Here is a 21,795-nt window from a genome sequence, read left to right as displayed (position 1 = left end):
GGTGAGGGATCAGCCCAGAACTACATGGCAGGACCTGGTCTGAGGAGAGCTGGGAACACAGTCTCAAAGAAAACCATTTGTAACACACTACGCCGTCATGGATTTAAATCCTGCAGCGCATACAAGGTCCCCCTGCTCAAGCCAGCGCGCATGTCCAGGCCCGTCTGAAGTTTGCCAATGACCATCTGGATGATCCAGAGGAGGAATGGGAGAAGGCTATGTGGTCTGATGAGACAAAAATAGAGCTTTTTGGTCTAAACTCCACTCGCCGTGTTTGGAGGAAGAAGAAGGATGATTACAACCCAGAGAACACCATCCCAACCGTGAAGCATGGAGGTGGAAACATCATTCGTTGGGGATGCTTTTCTTCAAAGGGGACAGGACGACTGCACCGTATTGAGGGGAGGATGGATGGGGCCATGTATCGCGAGATCTTGGCCAACAACCTCCTTCCCTCAGTAAGAGCATTGAAGATGGGTCGTGGCTGCGTCTTCCAGCATGACAACGACCCGAAAAACACACAGCCAGGGCAACTATGGAGTGGCTCCGTAAGAAGCATCTCAAGGTCCTGGAGTGGCCTAGCCAGTCTCCAGACCTGAACCCAATAGAAAATCTTTGGAGGGAGCTGAAAGTCCGTATTGGCCAGCGACAGCCCCGAAACCTGAAGGATCTGGAGAAGGTCTGTATGGAGGAGTGGGCCAAAATTCTTGCTGCAGTGTGTGCAAACTTGGTCAAGAACTACAGGAAACGTATGATCTCTGTAATTGCAAACAAAGGTTTCTGTACAAAATATTAAGTTCTGCTTTGCTGATGTATCAAATGCTTATGTCATGCAATAAAATGCAAATTAATTACTTAAAACTCATACAATGTGATTTGCTGTATGTTTGTTTTAGATTCTGTCTCTCACAGTTGAAGTGGACCTATGATAAAAATTACAGTCTACATGCTTTGTAAGTAGGAAAACCTGCAAAATCGGCAGTGTATCAAATACTTGTTCTCCCAACTCTATATGTTACAGCACTTTGTTTATACTAATAATTATATTGAAATGGAACCAAATGATCTGTTTGTCCTTTTTAAATAGGATAGATGGGCTATATGGTCTACTACGGTATAGGTTCAATGTAATAGTCTGCCTATAACTAGCCTGAGGAGGCCTATAACTCCATTCCTATTCTATTCAGAGTTTAGAGAAATTAATTAAATTGGAAACGAGCTATTATCAGGCTGGTTGATGTGATGCATGTCTGTTGAATGTAGAAAAATCCACCTGCAATCGGCTCTGCCCCACCTACTATTTACCAAACAGTACTTGCTAAATAGTATGTGACGATGCTGAGTCCATAGTATGCAGTTTAAGTATGTAGTACGCTGGTATGGATATTCGGACACGGCCCGCTGTGAATGTACATGAGACTTCATTAGGCCTTTATTACCAATGAAGAGGGCTCAGGGGTAGGGACTGGTTGCCTCAGACAGGTGTACGAACTACATGGAGGAAGAAGGTGTAAGAACTGTCCAAGAGTTGCTAAATCGGTCTGAATATCTGGTCTGAAATTCATGTTCATCTGAATGCGGCTCGGTCGAAATGACGAGGACAGCGACGATTAGTTGATATTATAACGTGATCATGGCTGATTAATCGTGCCTTGGAGGAGGGGAGAGAGGGCGTCGCTGCATCTTTTTCTCTGTGAGAGGAGCAGGTCACCATGCAGCAGGCTCGTTAATTCGATCGCCTAACAAATCTTACCTGTCAACTTCACACCGATGATATTGCGTAGAGCAAGTGCCACTGATGTACTACAGCACACATAAGGTACACACACACTCTTTTTTTCACACTTCTGATCTACTTTGGAAAAACTGAATGCATTCAACCGAAAGGTTCACTGTGAAGAATCTCTCACTGAAAATCAGCGATTCTGTCTCAGACTAGACTAATACCATGGTGAAAGTCACATCAATCAATGCTAGTGGTAAGTGACACCAAATTCCAGCAAGCTGAATAGCATACAGGACAGATGAGTCTCTTTTGTGTTTCCTAATCTAGAACTACATGTCTAACTTTAAACAGCTTGTCAGGACCCGGTTACGAACCTGGGTCTCCGGAGTGAGAAACAGTCACTTAACCAACTGAGCCACGAATAGTCAGCAGAACCCAGAAGATGAGGCAGACACAGCAGTACTTAAGACGGTGTATTTAATAAAGAAAAAAGGAGAAGTCCTTCAATACAAAAAATGGCAAATCCAAAAGGTGGTAGGAATAGCACAAAAAAGCCTCAAGAGATACTCGAAAACAAAAACAGAATTCCACAAGAGCATCCACCGGAAACGACAAGAATACACAGAACACTAGGGCTGGGTGCTAACATACAAACACAGAGCACAGAACTGAGGGAAACTAAGGGTTTAAATACAATCAGGGAAAAACGAGGCACAGGTGCAAATAATAATGGGGAACAAGGGAAAAAACATAAGGTCAAAAAGCACAATGGGGGCATCTAGTGACCAAAACCCGGAACAACCCTGGCCAAATCCTGACACAGCTTGGATGGAGCTGTCTCTTGTGTTACTATAACTGTCGTGATGTCTGTTTTAGGAAGCCTTTTGCCTTTTGGTAGGCCATAATTGTAAATAAGAATTATTTTTTTTTTATCTGACCTGTCTAGTTAAATAAAGGTGAAATAAAATAAAATAAATACAATCTGGATGATGGACTGTGGAGTCATTGAAATGGTTAATCTGGTAACTAAACCACCATTTTATTACGTTTTAATATTCCGATGCCTTTTTCTCTCTCCCTTCAATATTTGCATTCTCCCCCATCACTTTCACCTTTTCTTTCACGTGTCCTTTATTTATACAGCTGGTCTCATTGACACAAAATCTATCCGGCAAGAGAGACCAGTTCTTCCAATCTCTTTCATTTTGATGAAGGCCCGAAGGGACAGTGGCCCTTCTTGGTCATAAACAGTAATAGGTCGGCATATAATCACTGAGCCAGTGACCACTCTCATCACCATGGTGACCTCAGAGGTCACCCCAGCACAGCCCCACTGACCTTTTACCTCTGACTTTTGTCACTTCCTGGTTTTATTATCCTGTGAGGTTCGGCCTTAGGCCCCTTTCTGATGAATGCATGAAGCAGGTGAAGAGGAAGAATGAGGGAAAGGATTTCTGCTCTGGAGGGGCCCATCCATTACAGTATATGTTGGTGGGTGGGCCTGGAGACTGGGGAAGCTATTGATCGGTGGTGGAACACTGTAATGTTATAGTAATATTTTCAAGGTTTTGTACTGGACAGTGGTTATTATGGGGTGTCGATCTTCTCGCGATTGTGGATGGTAATCTTGTGATGGCATGGATGCAGGTAGAACATGTTGCATTTTTCGAATGTGTGTAATTGTGTCTGCACATTTGTAGTACTCCCTCACATCCATTCCTTCTCTCCTCTCCTTCCCTCCTCTCCTTCTCTTCTCAACTGATTCTCTTCAGTGCAGACTAATACCAGATGGCTTTTGTCGCTAGCCTGTTGGCCCTCCTTGTCCTGGGCTAACCTGGGCCTGGTCTGGTTCATCATGATCCTGTTCTTATGCTCCGCAGCACACACAAGCACTTGGGAATTGTGCTTGAGTTTGATTTAGGATGTTGCTCTCGAGTCAGAGGTTAAATCTGTGTTTATGCATTCTGCTAGGGTTTGCTAATGGAGCATGCAGCATCTGGGGTTGAGCGGCAATACGAGAGAATGTCAGTACCGCTGCCATGCTCCTAAATGTAACTCACCACTACGGCGAGAGCTGTCAGAGGCCAACTGCCGCTACTGCATCCAGCCAACACATATACGGCGAGACAGAGAGAGCAATGGAAAGAAAGAGAGAAAGGGCAGGAGCAGATTAAAAGACAGGAGAGACAGACGGAGCATCACAGATAAAAGGGGCGGTCAGACCAGTGTGAAGCGAGCGAAGAAGAAGGGAAAGAAGAAGCTTTTAGAGTAAGACGAGAGGCACAGAGGGAGACAAAGCCAGGATAAGTCGGGTCTTTACTGGGCTCAGGGTTTATGGACCGTGTCCATAGTGGTGCAGGATGCATAGGAGAGATTTCAGATAGATACGCTGTGCAGTTGCTGCATGGTGGATTACTCTTAATAGAATAAAAATAGTGTTTGTGTGTATGCTGTAGATGAGATGTCAGGAGTGTTCTCAGTCTTCTACGACTTCATTTTCTCTCCCAGCTCGGCAACATTGAGTGCTAATACAATCAGCCCTGTCTGGCCGGTGGTAATTACCCAAAGTGTTCGTTATTTGATTATGTCTGGCTAATGCCTGCTTGAAGGCAATCTATGTGATTTATGCAAATGACTGCACCCTATAATAGAGTTTTACAGTGTTGTAATTTCAGTGTCAGAACATGAGATATTTTACTTGAACCTCACAGCATGGGGGTTGCTTCCATGGAAAAATAATACTTAGAATTGGAAAAGCACCTTAGATCACAGCAATTTAACTACACCCTCATGGTTGCACTAAATGTTTTCTGCCGTTCACCCATCACAGACCCATTGACTTGAATAGGGATGTCCGTTCTAGTGGTTGTATTTCTATGGTTTCATATCTGTTGTTCTCCGATGGACACCCTGCATTTTTCTTTATCTAAGGCAACCAGCTGCAGTAGGAGAATAAGTTTGCACAAAAAACTCTTTATGAAAGTACATTACATACTGTACTGTATATTATAAGGCCTTTCTTTGAGGGCCTAGTTGCACCCTAACACAGTGTCTGAAACTCCTGGTTTACAGGCCACATCAAGCCTGCAAGTGACATTATGCTGGCTTGCAAATTGATGTGTAATTATTTCTGGACTGCCAGGGCAGTGATGTAGTCGATTAACGCAGCCCCCCGCACCACTCTGATTCAGAGGGGTTGGGTTAAATGTGGAAGACACATTTCGGTTGAATGCATTCAGTTGTGCAAATGACTAAGTAACCCATTTCCCCTTTTCCAACCACTTGCAATAGGATTGTGAGTTTGCTCAACATTTGGCTATATAACTGGACCAGCATACAGTGTTGCCTTCCAAAGGCAAACATGAATTTTTAATTCGACTCAACACATTTTTATACATTCAGCTCACTGTGAGCAAAGTTTGTTGAGTGAACAAGCATTCACACTTTAGCTCCATTTCTTGTCCTTCTGAAGCCCACCCAACTCACAGAATAACGCTGATTATGCTACAGTGGAAATGCTGGTATTCATCTATACCTCACATCATCCAAATCTGTAAGTATTCAATTGGTGAGGAGTTTTGGCGAAAGGTACTCCTCAGGAGTTCGTACATATTCATATGAGTGTTGGTCGGGAGTGTGTATGGAGTTTGATTGACAGCTGGCTCTATGTAGCTGGATGTGTATGAAGGGCCTCGTGATTAATATTTATTAGAATCCACCTGGCACTGTGTTGAGGGTTTGGTAGTTTATGCCAGTGCTTTGAATTTGTATGTATGTATGTATGTATGTATGTATGTATGTATGTGTGTGTGCGTGTGTATGTGTGTTTGCGTGTAATGATCAATTCACAGGCATCAATAAACACCCCTAGTCCAAAAAAACAAAATCCTATCAGATTTTGGTGCCTATCCTGTAGAATTAGGATACAATCATATAGGAGTCCATTGGGACTGGTTCCAAAATCGGAGAAGATTTTCTTTTGGGTTCTAACGTGATAACGTTGTAGCAGTTGTGGCACAAACCCACGAAGTCATGGGACCAATATTTACATTTTTCCCTCTGTAACGATCTGGGTGTAGTGGGTGCGAAGTCAGGCGCAGGAAACAGAGAGTTCAGGGTAGTGCTCTTTAATGCACAAACGGCGAACATAAGCCATAAGCACGAAACACTGGGCGCTCACAAAAACAAATGCCCCAAACACGGGGACTAAAACAGTCCAGCAAAACCCACGAACAGGGAAAAAACACGTTCACCTCAAACGTGCGCAAATGTCACACAAACAATCCCCCACAAAGAGCAGGCGGGCCGGCTGGCTAATAAAGCCCAACTAATCACCAGAATACATAACAGGTGTAACCAACAAACAGACAAGGAGGGGGAGGAAAGAATCAGTGGCAGCTAGTAGGCCGGCGACGACGATCGCCGAGCGCCACCCGAACGGGAAGGGGAGCCACCTTCGGTAGGAGTCGTGACACCCTCATCATGTCCAAAGCTCAACAAATACACCTATAGATGTTTTGAACATTATATGTGAAAAATGGTAATATCGGTCCCATGACTTAAACGGGTTTTGTGCCACAAATGCTAAAACGTTAGCATGTTAAAACAGTGCCAGGAAAATTAAACCAAAGAATGGATTGCTGTCATACATTGTCCATAGACTGCTTACAGAGTAAGGAAACCAATATGTCGTTTTGTCATTTGGTTGAACTATCCCTTTAATGGTGTTGTATTGTACTGGAACAAATGACAACAAACTATAATTTAATGGGTTAATCAAAAAATAACGCTCTAAAAATCCTACAAAACCAACAGTGCCTTAGGAATGTATTCAGACCTCCCTTGATAAGGTATTTCAGTTTTTATTTTTAATAAATGTGCCGATGTTTTCGCTTTGTCATAATGGTGTGTAGATTGATGATGGAAAAAATGTTTTTAATCAATTTTGAATCAGGCTGTAACTTAACAAAATGGGGAAAAAGTCAAGGGGTCTGAATACTTCCCGAATGCACTGTATAGGCTCCAATATGATTACTTTTGAAAAAAGTAGTCCAAAAGGATTCCAATAGGATTCTGATACATTTTACACCAAATCCTATAGGGTTGGTGAGAATCCTATAGGATCCAATAGGATTACTTTTGAATTCCAATTGGGAAAAGTAGTCCAATAGCATTCCGATAGGAATCTGACAGAGGTGAAGAAAAAAAATATAGGATTCTATTGGAAAAATCACTAATCCTATCAGATATTTTGACTAGGGACAACAGGTGCTCTCACACACAACTGAGGAATGCAGACGCATCCGACTGTCAGGATACACATGCATTGTGGGATGCTGCCAGGGACAGAAGTCTCACTGAATTTGAGACAAATAACAGTGCCACAATCTCCATCACTAATACTAATGACAGCAGCGAGAGAGAAAAAGAGGAGCGCGATAGAATGAGAGTGAGAGAATAAGTGATGAGAGAGAGAATGGCAGAGGGAGAGAGAGAACGAGAGAGTGAGAAAGAGAGAGAGAGCAAGAAAGAGTGGGAACGACACAGCGCGATAAGATTAAAGAAGATAGGTCCTGGCCTCCCCATTACGTCAAAATGAGAAAGAATGAGGAAGAGAGAGAGAGAGAGCGAGAGAGAGAGAGAGAGAGAGCGCTAGATCAAGGAGAGAGAATGCATGAGGAATGAGAGGAGTCTTGGTTCAGGTTTAATAATAAGAGCTTCTTCCTCCTTGCAAGGAAGGAAAGAAATTGGTCTCCCACTTCTTAGAAGCTGTTCCTTAATTTCCTTCAGTTTGTGAGGGATGCCACCTGCTTTCATAATGTCACCAGGCTGATAAATATACATTGGGTGGAAGAGGATGAATATGTAACAGGGTTGGGGAAAGGAGAGGTCCCCCTATCTGTGTCTCATCTGCCTAGGAGACCATGTGTAACTAGGCTGGGTGTGACAGGTAGATTTTAGACGACACATGCACATGCATGCACACACACACACACGAGCCCGCCCATGCTAAAAACACACATGCCACACACACACACACACACACACACACACACACACACACACACACACACACACACACACACACACACACACACACACACACACACACACGAGCCCGCCCATGCTAAAAACACACATGCCACACACACACACACACACACACACACACACACACACACACACACACACACACACACACACATATTATTTTATATCCCGCCGTGGTCTCGAAGGACTATTGATTATAGGTCTGTGAATATACAGCGTGCTGTACGGCTTTATTAATATGGGACCCGTGTTCGGTCCAGTGTGTGTGTGAATCACCAGTATGACAAGCAACTTCCCACTCGCCCACTCTGTCTGAAGCCCTCTGTTACCCTGGGATGGTCTGGGTCCACGGCACGGTCATCGTTCATCAGGCTTCAAGTCGGTGGCCCTCACAGGCAGCGTTGCTAGGACTACTTTAATCGAGGGTAGTCATGTGCAATAACCAATATTATTTGTGATACGTCGATATGAAGCGTGTAACATGAACTACACCGTCACGAGTGGCGTTTTCTGTCACGAACCTCCACGAACCAAACTTCAAATGTCACCGTCGGTTACTGAAGAGGTCACTGCTACCCTCCGTGCTCTCCACAGCGTCAAAAATCAAATCAAATCAAATCAAATTTATTTATATAGCCCTTCGTACATCAGCTGATATCTCAAAGTGCTGTACAGAAACCCAGCCTAAAACCCCAAACAGCAAGCAATGCAGGTGTAGAAGCACGGTGGCTAGGAAAAACTCCCTAGAAAAGCCAAAACCTAGGAAGAAACCTAGAGAGGAACCAGGCTATGTGGGGTGGCCAGTCCTCTTCTGGCTGTGCCGGGTAGAGATTATAACAGAACATGGCCAAGATGTTCAAATGTTCATAAATGACCAGCATGGTCGAATAATAATAAGGCAGAACAGTTGAAACTGGAGCAGCAGCACGGCCAGGTGGACTGGGGACAGCAAGGAGTCATCATGTCAAGTAGTCCTGGGGCATGGTCCTAGGGCTCAGGTCAGTTGAAACTGGAGCAGCAGCACGGCCAGGTGGACTGGGGACAGCAAGGAGTCATCATGTCAGGTAGTCCTGGGGCATGGTCCTAGGGCTCAGGTCCTCCGAGAGAGAGAAGGAGAGAATTAGAGAACGCACACTTAGATTCACACAGGACACCGAATTGGACAGGAGAAGTACTCCAGATATAACAAACTGACCCCAGCCCCCCGACACATAAACTACTGCAGCATAAATACTGGAGGCTGAGACAGGAGACAGAGAGGCAGAGAGGCAGTCAAACAGAGAGGCAGCGTTAGTGCAGTCGTCATTCTGGCCTAGCTTCTTTGAAGCTTGTAGAAAAACATGTGCATTTCATTTCACTCGCAGATAGTGCGGAGCTTGATCTCCTGGGCGTGCCTATTGCGTGTCATCCTTGGGAAAAATACTGGAGCTTATGTTAATAGTTTTCTATTTATACGGAGCAAATGCACGTTGCATATGGCAAGTCTACTGCGTCAAAGCACCCTGTTCCATGCAATATGTATGAAATGCATTGGCAATGAGGAGTGGTAGTGTTGGCAGGCTTTATGTATCTAATTGCGTGTGTTTGTAATGGCAAGAGAGGGAGTGTGTTTGTAATGGCAAGAAGAGGGAGTGTGATTGTTGTTTGACTTTAGAATGTTATGCTGACATAGCTCTCTCTCTCTCTCTCTCTCTCTCTCTCTCTCTCTCTCTCTCTCTCTCTCTCTGTATAGTTCTCTCTCTCTGCTCAACCAGCTAGCCACAGCCAAGGCTTTCCTTTTTTGGCAGAGGCTGCAAAAGCCTTGTGTCAAAACCGAAGAAGAAAAAAAAGTTTATTTTTAAACAGGAGCAAAAAAAAAAGCCAAGGTCAGCAGTAGGGTCGACAACAACCAAGACAACACCACCTCACACCTCAACATCTTGCACCGACACCCTGTGAGCAGACAGTCACAACCTTGTCTTAACTTTTCCCATCTTTTTGGTTCGGCTTGACCTTAGAAAAGAAACTACTCTACAGTATATTTCACAGTTTGGACTTTCATTCAGACAGTTCTTGTTAGTTGACCAGACGTTACTCCTCTTTGTGTTCTTCAACACTGTACTTGACCACAGAAGGACCACACAGAAGGGACCCAAGGTCACCCAGGAGGACTTACGTTCAAGCTATTACACCGTTCGGACATAACCTCATCGTATTGCGCTGTATATTCTCCATCCGCTTTATTGTGTTTGCCCATCCCTGTCTCTCATCCTTCCCTCCATCACGCTCCTCTCCTCACTCATGGTGCAGAAAACACAAGTTCTAATTGGTGGTGGCAACCCTGCTGTTGTTGGGTCCGGTATGCCATTGGCCAGCTCTCAGACTGCCTCTCTAAATCTAGCCTTTCCCTACTTCTTCACTCCTCCATCAAGGTCCTAACTGCATTGGATTCCAGAAGAATCCAGTCAGCTTTATTTTCACCGATCCAATCACATTGTCTCCATGTTGTCATTCGCACAAACAAAACAAAATTAGTAATAGCATTTCGCTGTCTCACGTTGTTTCCTGTTGATTTACAATTAACCTTCAAACTGTAAATTGACAGCGTGGCTAATAATCATTCACAGCTAGCGTCAGCTAATGCTCCAAAGAGTCTCATTAGCAGTAATACAGTCATATCCCCATAGAGACAGTTTAACAGCAGAGCAGTAACATCAACACCAGGCCACTGAGGTGTAGTAACTGTCAGTCTATCTGTCTTTCTGTCTGCCTCCACTCTAAACCACACTGGTACAAGTCGGGACCAAATAAGGTTCTCAAGAGTGATGCCATAGGACAGGAATCATCAACTAGATCCAGCCGCGGGCTGATTGTTTCTTTAGTGGATGGTCAGAGTGCCGGAACATAATGACAAATCATTTGTAGACTGCAAAGTGACCGCAAGAATCCCAAACAGGTATATAATATTTTACTAAAACATAATTGTTTTCAAACCTGGCTTACATTTGTATACGAACACGTCTCTCTATTATGCGTGTGTAAGGGTTCACGTCCTCCTCTTCTGAGGAGGAGTAGCGAGAAGGATCGGAGGACCAATGCGCAGCGTGGTAAGTGTCCATAATGTTTTTTTAATAAAGACAGTAGAACACTCGAACAAAACAACAAACGATGACGTGAATACACAAAACCGAAAACAGTACAGTCTGGACCAAACACTCACACGGAAAACAAACACCCACAACCCAAAAGTGAAACCCAGGCTACCTAAGTATGATTCTCAATCAGGGACAACAATTGACAGCTGCCTCTGATTGAGAACCATACTAGGCCGAACACAGAAACCAACATAGAAAAACAAACAGACTGCCCACCCAACTCACGCCCTGACCATACTAAAACATAGATATAATAACAGAAGTAAGGTCAGAACGTGACAGCGTGAGAATACTTGGGAACAGATTTCTCAAATTAAAATAACTTTGAGTGGATTTCCTGGTGTTTTTGCAGTCTTTTATGTAAAGGGGAACCGTTGTAGGGTCACTGAAGAAACATAAATGGGATGGTTCTTTGAAGAGCCATACAAAAATCTAAAACCAGAAATGTTTCGGCCCTCCAGGACCGGAATTAAATAGCGCTAATTTGCATATTTCCCAGTGCCTTTCGAGTATCAATAACACCCATGACTGTGCTTACTAGTGACAGAGAGATGGCTGTTAGATTCATTTTCAGTCCTGTGGTCTTCACCAAGTGAGAGCATATGTGAATATGTTGTCATTGAAGTTTTATTCATTAAGATAATACAATACATATTTCACAAAGCCTTCTTTTGAGGGACTAGTTCTACCCTAATACAGTGGCCTGAAACACATAGTTTACAGGCCACATGAGACCTGCAAATCACATGATCTAACATTTATAATTTTTTATTCACCCACATTCAGAATGACTGCCAGGGTTGGGAAGATTAAGATATGTGACGACCTTAAATATCTAGTGGAACCACCATTTCAGTTATGGGTGCAATAAGTCCAAGTAACAGATTGGAATAGTTTAGAAAAATGTATGTTATTTATACTGAACAAAAATATAAAAGGCAACATGTAAAGTGTTGGTCCTGTGTTTCATGTGCTGAAATAAAATATCAGAGAAATCTTCCATACCTACAAAGAGCTTCTTTCTCTAAAATGTTGTCCACAAATTTGTTTACATCGCTGTTAGTGAGCAGTTCTCCTTTGCCAAGATAATCCATCCACCTAATAGGTGTGGCATATCAAGAAGCTGATTAAAGAGCATGATCATTACACAGGTGCACCTTGTACTGAAGACAATAAAAGTCCACTCTAAAATATGCAGTTTTGTCACACAACACAATGACACAGATGTCTCAAGTTTTGAGGGTGCTGACTGCAGGAATGTGCACCAGAGCTTTTGCCAGAGAATGAAAACTTAATTTCTCTACCATAAGCCATAAGCCACCTCCAACGTCGTTTTAGAGAATTTGGCAGTACATCCAACCAGCTTCACAAACGCACGCCATGTGTAACCAAGCCAGCCTAGGACCTTCACATCTGGCTTTTTCATCTGCGGAATGGTCTGAGACCAGCCACCGGGACAGCTGATGAAACTGTGGGTTTTCGCAACCAAAGAATTTCTGCGCAAATTATCAGAAACCATCTCAGGGACACTCATCTGCTTGCTCGACGTCCTCACCAGGGTCTTGACATGACTGGGGGTTCAGCATCGTAATTGCCTTAAGTGGGCAAATGCTCACCTTTGATGGCCACAGGCATGCTGGAGAAGTGTGCTCTTCACGGTTGAATCCCAGTTTGAACTGTACTGGTCAGTTGGCAGACAGCATGTATGGTGTCGTGTGGTTAAGTGGATTGCTGATGTCAGAGTGCACCATGGTGGCGGTGGGGTTATGGTATGGGCAGGTATAAGCTATGGACAACAAACACAATTACATTTTATCGATGGCAATTTGAATGCACAGAGATACTGTGACAAGATGCCCATTGTAGTGCCATTTAACTGCTGCCATTGCTTCATGTTTCAGCTTGATAATGTACGGCCCCATGTCGCAAGTATCTGTACACAATTCCTGGAGGCTGAAAATGTCCCAGTTCTTCCATGGCCTGCATACTCACCAGACATGAGCATGTTTGGGATGCTCTGGATCGACGTGTACGACAGCGTGTTCAAGTTCCCGCCAATATCCAGCAACTTCACACAGCCATTGAAGAGGACTGGGACAACATTCCACAGGCCACAACAAACAGCCTGTTCAACTCTATCCGTAGATGTGTCGCGCTGCATGAGGCAAATGGTGGCCATACCAGATACTGACTGGTTTTCTGATCCATTTCTGATCCATCCCAAAAAATGTTTAAGTATCTGTGACAAACAGAAGCATATCTGTATTCCCCGTCATGTCAAATCTATAGATTAGGGCCTATTGAATTTATTTCAATTGAATGATTTCCTTATATGACCTGGAACTCCGTTGCGTGTTGCATTTGTATTTTTGTTCAGTGTATATTTGAGTAGCATTAGATGAATTAATGGTTAGTGCAACGTTAGACAGTCTCGTGGTCCAATGTTGTTTCAGTAGCATGGCTTGTTCCTGTTCACACCGATTTGACGAGCGGAAACACAGTCATTGAAGGAATGAATCTGAGCCTAACGCTTATCACCTGTGGAATGCGGGGCTCGGATTTCATTGGCCTTATGTAGGGTGATTGTAGATCCTTCAACCAACGTCGCGAGAGTGCGACTCCCCATAGTATGTTTGTCTGAAGTTGACTGACTGAAAGGAAACCTTTATTTTTCGCCAGTGGTATTGGACACTGTAAACTGCCCCATGCTGGGTTCTAAAGACACAATGTGTTTGATAGTCTGGTAGCCTTGACTGTGACCCTCAATGCCCTTGCATGCATATGCTTGCAATTTACATTTGAGTCATTTAGCAGACACTCTTATCCAGAGCGACTTACAGGAGCAATTAGGGTTAAGTGCCTTGATCAAGGGCATATCAACAGATTTTTCACCTAGTCAGCTCGGGGATTCAAACCTTTCAGTTACTGGGCCAACCTCTTAAACGCTAGGCTACCTGCCGCATGCTGATGTGTGTGTGTGAGTTTTAGCAGCTGTGTTGGCTGAAACTGCTTAGCCATGGGTGAGAGCTAAGGTGATGAAACACTGTGTAACAACCAGGCAGCAATGAGACATAATTACCCAGGCAGTACAGTTATACAGTACTGATAGCAGCAATCACAGTCAACCTAGTGGGGACACACTTACAAACCCTGAACATGTAAATCACACTACATCAAGTGTACAGATTCTTCACTTCATAATGTATTGTCTCCAAGCAACCATCTTCATACTGTGCTATAACAACATCACTTTTGTTAAACAATCATTCAAATGTCTTCCTTCTTTGTCATGTTTTGCTAATAGCACCACCTAAAAATCCAAAGACATTATTTTCTGTTTTTCTGTTTGAAAACAAATGTTTCTGTCCTTTGTCTTTCAGAATAAAGTGTTGAACATTGATGCGCTGAAAGTCAAGCTGCAGGTAAGACAAATTGCTTTTGGGATTTTATAGTTTTTTAAAAATTGATTTTCATTTGAATGTAATTATTGAATCGTGTGTGTGTCTTTCTCTGTGTCTTTGTTTGTTTGTGTGTGTGTGCATACGTGCATACGTACATGCATGTGTTTGCCTGTCTGTCCTCATTGTAACGGAAAACTGTAGTATATATGGTCATTTTGGTTATTATCAACAGGAAAATACTCTGAAATGTTTTACTGCGTATGCCGTAAATTATGGTGCATTGTGGGAAACTGTTGAGGGTGGGGAAAGAAGAATTGCTGTATTTTGAATGGTACCTTTTGACCATAAGTGGGTTTGTTTCTGGCTTATGAACATATTTTGAGGCGTGCCTTGTAAGAGGCTATACTTGTGGTACCCGTAAGTGAGAATGCTGTACCAATTTAACTTGTTTGTGGTTATTGTGCCCCATCAATTTAAAATGTGTAGGGGTCAGATTGGAGTAACAGCAAGTCTTAAACATGAAATGGTTGAGCATTTAGCCTTGTCCTTTTGGTCTGTTTTTCACTGTAGTTGCTGCCAGTTCCATCAAATCCTTGTAAATACAGTAAAGTACAGTGGAATACACACCCTTCCGCATTCATCCATTCATTCAGATAACAGTAACAATTACTTTTTTATGGTGGAAATCATTCAATTTTACGGTATTGTACTGTGTCATTGCACAGTACTTGCTTTGATACCATATTTATACCACAGTAGGTGCACTGTCATATGAAATACAACATTTTTCTTGCAACTGAGCTGACTGTGTGTTGCTGTCATATTCACAGCAACCCCTTTTCATTTTGTATTTATTTTACCGTTATTTTACCAGGTAAGTTGACTGAGAACACGTTCTCATTTACAGCAACGACCTGGGGAATAGTTACAGGAGAGGTGAGGGGGAATGAATGAGCCAATTGTAAACAGTCGGTATGTCTGTATCTGTTTGGGTGTATGTCTCTCTCTGTGCTCTCTCTGTGTGTGTGTGTGTGCCAGATATATGTCAGAGATAGCCAATAAATCAAATCAAATCTAATTTTATTTGTCACATACACATGGTTAGCAGATGTTAATGCATGTGGAAGAAGGTGCTCTGGTCAGATGAAACCAAAATTGAACTTTTTTGGCAACAATGCAAAACGTTATGTTTGGCGTAAAAGCAACACAGCTCATCACTCTGAACACACCATCCCCACTGTCAAACATGGTGGTGGCAGCATCATGGTTTGGGCCTGCTTTTCTTCAGCAGGGACAGGGAAGATGGTTAAAGTTGATGGGAAGATGGATGGAGCCAAATACAGGACCATTCTGGAAGAAAACCTGATGGAGTCTGCAAAAGACCTGAAACTGGGACGGAGATTTGTCTTCCAACAAGACAATGATCCAAAACATAAAGCAAAATCTACAATGGAATGGTTCAAAAATAAACATAGCCAGGTGTTAGAATGGCCAAGTCAAAGTCCAGACCTGAATTCAATCAAGAATCTGTGGAAAGAACTGAAAACTGCTGTTCACAAATGCTCTCCATCCAACCTCACTGAGCTCGAGCTGTTTTGCAAGGAGGAATGGGAAAAAATTTCAGTCTCTCGATGTGCAAAACTGATAGAGACAAACCCCAAGCGACTTACAGCTGTAATCGCAGCAAAAGGTGGCGCTACAAAGTATTGACTTAAGGGGGCTGAATAATTTTGCACGCCCAATTTTTCAGTTTTTAATTTGTTAAAAAAGTTTGAAATATCCAATAAATGTCGTTCCACTTCATGATTGTGTCCCACTTGTTGATTCTTCACAAAAAAATACAGTTTTATATCTTTATGTTTGAAGCCTGAAATGTGGCAAAAGGTCGCAAAGTTCAAAGGGGGCGAATACTTTCGCAAGGCACTGTATATGAATGAGTGATGGTACAGAAAGGCATAGGAAAGAAGCAGTAGATGGTATCGAGTACAGTATATACATATGAGATGAGTAATGTAGGGTATGTAAACATAAAAGTGGCATAGATTAAAGTGGCTAGTGATACACGTATTACATAAAGATGGCAAGATGCAGTAGATGATATAGAGTACAGTATATACATATACATATGAGATGAGTAATGTAGGGTATGTAAACATTATATTAATTGGCATTAAGTGGCACTCCGTTGTCCCACCGTTGACCTCACTCCTCTCCATGTAAACACGCTGCAGATGTCTCCATCCCCAGACAGTCAGAGATAGGATGACATCAGATCAAATTAGGCTTTAATGAAGTCCAGTTGATTAGCCTCGCTGTGGCTCCCTATTTAGTGCACTACTTTTATGGCCTATAGGGTTTTGGTCAAAAGTAGCGCATTATAAAGGAAATATGGTGCCATTTGGGACACAGCCCGGAGACTATCTGGCGATACAGTACTACACTGTCCATTTTCATTATTTAAGCAATAAGGCATGGGGGGAGGGGGGGGAGTTGGTATATGGCCAATATACCACGGCTAAGGGCTGTTCATAATGCAGATGCAACGCGGAGTGCCTGGATACAGCCCTTAGCCCTGGTATATTGGCCATATTGCTGTTATAAGCTGGTTACCAAAATAATTAGTGTTTTGTCATACCCGTGGTATACGGTCTCATATTCCACAGCTGTCAGCCAATCAGCATCCAGGGCTCGAACCACCCAGTTTATTATCAGTTTTATACCATGGCATTGTTGCATGCTCATTTCTGATTGTCTGAAGGGCATTCTAGAGCGTTCAGATAATTTGGCAACTACCCAGTTTCCTTGGTTTGGTTACCAAAGCAACTACCCAGTCAACACGGTGGGTTCGGGCCTATTCCGTTTGAGACTCGGGGGACTCGGCATCGACTCGGACAACCTTCATATGGGCCGAGGTCTTCCCGAGTTCGGCATAATCAAGTTACTCTGGGTTCCGGCTCATGGTGCTCTGGCCGAATCCACTTCAACATATCTGTCCCGATTAACTTTTTCAGAAGCAGGGCCATATGAGGTTTTTATTCGTCAGGTGAAGAAGAAAAAAAATAATGAATGTAGTAATTTCACCTAGAATTTGCTCGGTCACTTGCAAGCTACATTTAGGCCCATTAGGCTATTAGATTGAGAAGGACCCTGGAGAATCTATGCTTCAAATTAATGTTTTTTTTATCCCTACTCACACTAATTATATTAATTTCAATCCTTTTGGCCAATCCTGGCATAGTATAATGGCATTAGCAATTTTTAGGCATATGCTGTTGGCCACGTTAATTATAGGACGATTTGGGATACATGATCCATGACAGACAAGCACATCTCAGTGTCATAGGCTATAGCCTATTTTTCTATGGTAGGCCTCTCTGTCAACGTTGATACATCCTGACAAAATACACCATATGTGTGGCCTAATGTAATTTTCTGGACCTTGTAAACTGTCGAGAATGAACCCATAACTGATCCAAGTGGTTGTATAATCTGGGTTTTATTTTTCGGCATGAAACACAATAGGATGTTGAGCGATTATACAAATTAGCATTTTACAGCCTAGACAATATTTATGTACTAACAATAAGCCATTCATCATTGCACTGTGCTGTTGTAGCCTAGGAGGTAGATTAATTTTATTCTCTAATAACGAAGGCCTAATGATATCAATAGTGTAGCGTGCCAGTTGACCGCGGATCATAGCCTATATCTTCCATTTGATAATCTGCTACCTAGGCTGAAGGAGTGATGCAGCCTAAAACCATGCATGTTGAATATTTGCAGTAGCCTATTAAACTGTTACAAATGTAGTCTATATCCTATTAAAATAGCTAAATAAATAACGCCCATGACAGTCAATGTAAAAAAATAATGGCGCTCGAAACGTCATGATTGTGGGTTCAATTCAGGGGACCACGAACTGAAAATGAATGCATGCATACTGTCGCTTTGGATAACAGCGTCTGCTTAATGTCACATTTATTATTTTTGCACACCTCATATTTGTGAGACATTGAACATTTCCCTTCATGGAACTTTTGACTGTAGTTATGGGCTGTCTGCGCATTCTGAAAAGACAGAAGAATGTAAAACAGCGTATCTAAAACGGGTAAGTTATGATTTTTGTTAAACCTGTACAAAGACGAAGTTTAATTAAAGACCTCACATCACCAAGTAACTGTAACGGTTTTCTTCTGGTGAAAGAGAGGCGGACCAAAATGCAGCGTGGTTAGTTTTGTACATCTTTAATAAAGATGAAAGTACAACAATCTACAAAACAAGAAACGTGGAAAAAACCGAAACAGTCCTATCTGGTGCCACAAACACAAAGACAGGAACAATCACCCAGAAGAGACCTAAAGAATATGGCTGCCTAAATATGGTTCCCAATCAGAGACAACGATAAACAACTGCCTCTGATTGAGAACCACTCTAGGCAACCATAGACTTACCTAGAGTACTACTCTAACCACAATCCTATACCTACACACAACCCCAGACAAAACAAACCACATAAATCCCCATGTCACACCCTGGCCTCACCAAAATACTAACGAAAACACAGAATACTAAGGCCAGGGCATGACAGTACCCCCCCCAAAGGAGTGGACTCCCGGCCGCCACCTAAATCCATAGGGGAGGGTCTGGGTGGGCGTCTGTCCACAGTCCTGCCTTTTTAATTTTTAGATTTTTTAAATTTTTACAAATCTCCGATTGGAATTTTCAACATAGCATATAGCAGCATACATTTTATTTATTTTTATTTTTATTTCACCTTTATTTAACCAGGTAGGCTATTTGAGAACAAGTTTTCATTTGCAACTGCAACCTGGCCAAGATAAAGCATAGCAGTGTGAACAGACAACACAGAGTTACACATGGAGTAAACAATTAATAATGCAGTTAATAATGCCATCAATTAACAATAAAGTCAATAACACAGTAGAAAAAAAGGGGAGTCTATATATACATTGTGTGCAAAAGGCATGAGGAGGTAGGCAAATAATTACAATTTTGCAGATTAGCACTGGAGTGATAAATGATCAGATGGTCATGTACAGGTAGAGATACTGGTGTGCAAAAGAGCAGAAAAGTAAATAAATAAAAACAGTTTGGGGATGAGGTAGGTGAAAATGTGTGGACTATTTACCAATAGACTATGTACAGCTGCAGCGATCGGTTAGCTGCTCAGATAGCACATGTTTGAAGTTGGTGAGGGAGATAAAAGTCTCCAACTTCAGGGATTTTTGCAATTCGTTCCAGTCACAGGCAGCAGAGTACTGGAACGAAAGGCGGCCAAATGAGGTGTTGGCTTTAGGGATGATCAGTGAGATACACCTGCTGGAGCGCGTGCTATGGATGGGTGTTGCCATCATGACCAGTGAACTGAGATAAGGCGGGGCTTTACCTAGCATGGACTTGTAGATGACCTGGAACCAGTGGGTCTGGCGACGAATATGTAGCGAGGGCCAGCCGACTAGAGCATACAAGTCGCAGTGGTGGGTGGTATAAGGTGCTTTAGTGACAAAACGGATGGCACTGTGATAAACTGCATCCAGTTTGCTGAGTAGAGTGTTGGAGGCAATTTTGTAGATGACATCGCCGATGATTATTAGGGTAAGTTTGGCGGTGTGAGTGAAGGAGGCTTTGTTGCGGAATAGAAAGCCGACTCTAGATTTGATTTTCGATTGGAGATGTTTGATATGAGTCTGGAAGGAGAGTTTACAGTCTAGCCAGACACCTAGGTACTTATAGGTGTCCACATATACAAGGTCAGAACCATCCAGGGTGGTGATGCTCGTCGGGCGTGCGGGTGCAGGCAGCGATCGGTTGAAAAGCATGCATTTGGCTTTACTAGCGTTTAAGAGCAGTTGGAGGCCATGGAAGGAGTGTTGTATGGCATTGAAGCTCGTTTGGAGGTTAGACAGCACAGTGTCCAAGGACGGGCCGGAAGTATATAGAATGGTGTCGTCTGCGTAGAGGTGGATCAGGGAATTGCCCGCAGCAAGAGCAACATCATTGATATATACAGAGAAAAGAGTCGGCCCGAGAATTGAACCCTGTGGCACCCCCATAGACTGCCAGAGGACCGGACAGCATGCCCTCCGATTTGACACACTGAACTCTGTCTGCAAAGTAATTGGTGAACCAGGCAAGGCAGTCATCCGAAAAACCGAGGCTACTGAGTCTGCCGATAAGAATATGGTGATTGACAGAGTCGAAAGCCTTGGCAAGGTCGATGAAGACGGCTGCACAGTACTGTCTTTTATCGATGGCGGTTATGATATCGTTTAGTACCTTGAGTGTGTCTGAGGTGCACCCGTGACCGGCTCGGAAACCAGATTGCACAGCGGAGAAGGTACGGTGTGATTCGAGATGGTCAGTGACCTGTTTGTTGACTTGGCTTTCGAAGACCTTAGATAGGCAGGGCAGGATGGATATAGGTCTGTAACAGTTTGGGTCCAGGGTGTCTCCCCCTTTGAAGAGGGGGATGACTGCGGCATCTTTCCAGCTTTCCATCATCAATTGCCAACATCAATGCTTCCTGAAGTATCCTTAATAGGGAGCTAGCATTACCTCTAAAGGAACCAAAAACACACGATTCCGCAGTGGTGGCCTCTGCTGCTCGAACTGTCTGCCTTGCATCTTGGCCCAACTTTCCAACGGTTGTTGTGAGAGTCAGTCAGTTGGTTAGCAGTCGAGGCCAGCTGGAGTAGATACCAAACAGTTAAAAATAGGTCATTGTAGCTATTGTATTTCTAGTACTGTATTGCGTCGCTGTCTCTAATTAGTTTGTGATTGTAGCTAGCTTAATTTTTGGACTGTTCATGGTTGTTTCTCCATTAACGTTTCTCCATTAAAGTCAGCTAACATTAATGTTTGCTAGCTATCTTAGCTAACTGTTAGAGCAGAGGTAGCTAGCTAAGTCAATTCATTTAGGGTATAGCCTATGTGATATTAGGTAGCTAGCTAATAGCTAATTGAGGTAGCTAGTGATTTTGTTTGTAAAACATTGGTAGTCTAGCTAAGACTAGGCAAGAAAGCACCCGGTTAACATAGCTAGTTAGCTAAGAGTGACAGTTAGCTACGCTAGCTGGCTATGTCCAGTGAGTCACAAAGTTCTAGCTAGTGGTCGAACGCTAGTGGTCTTCTTTCATTGGAAAGCAAATCTATTAGAAAAAATAACAACATAAACTATAAGTAAAATGGAAAACAACATTCTATAGGTTGAATGATTTGTTTCCAGCTGACCCCATTCCTCACTTGAACCCCATGCGCCAAATACTCAAAATGTGAATCTAAAGGCTGGCACCCTGAGCCTGAGCTGGTGTGGCTGGATAGAAAAGGAGTCAATCTCAAATATGAAAACTGTTCAAAAGGTGTGTATACCTTTGCTAGGCACTGAATACCCATTGATTCTTGAAGAAAATAAGTTATACATTCATAGTTGAACTTTTCTTCCTTATCAGAACCAAACACAGAC

The 21,795-nt window shown here is 42.9% G+C and overlaps 1 protein-coding gene across 1 annotated transcript in view; it reads left to right on the top strand.

The window, feature by feature from the left end:
- The window catches only part of LOC135525181 (ras-related protein Rab-26-like), a 106,775-nt gene that overhangs the window by 25,489 nt on the left and 59,491 nt on the right, over window positions 1-21,795 (top strand). The window contains exon 3 of the mRNA XM_064952916.1: window positions 14,292-14,333. Coding sequence (XP_064808988.1) covers window positions 14,292-14,333 — 42 coding nt within the window. The remainder of the gene's footprint in view (window positions 1-14,291; window positions 14,334-21,795) is intronic.

This window comes from Oncorhynchus masou, chromosome 31 (genome assembly GCF_036934945.1).
Source record: "Oncorhynchus masou masou isolate Uvic2021 chromosome 31, UVic_Omas_1.1, whole genome shotgun sequence".
NCBI classification, from domain to species: domain Eukaryota; kingdom Metazoa; phylum Chordata; class Actinopteri; order Salmoniformes; family Salmonidae; genus Oncorhynchus; species Oncorhynchus masou.
This window is presented reverse-complemented; position numbering and strand designations above follow the sequence as displayed.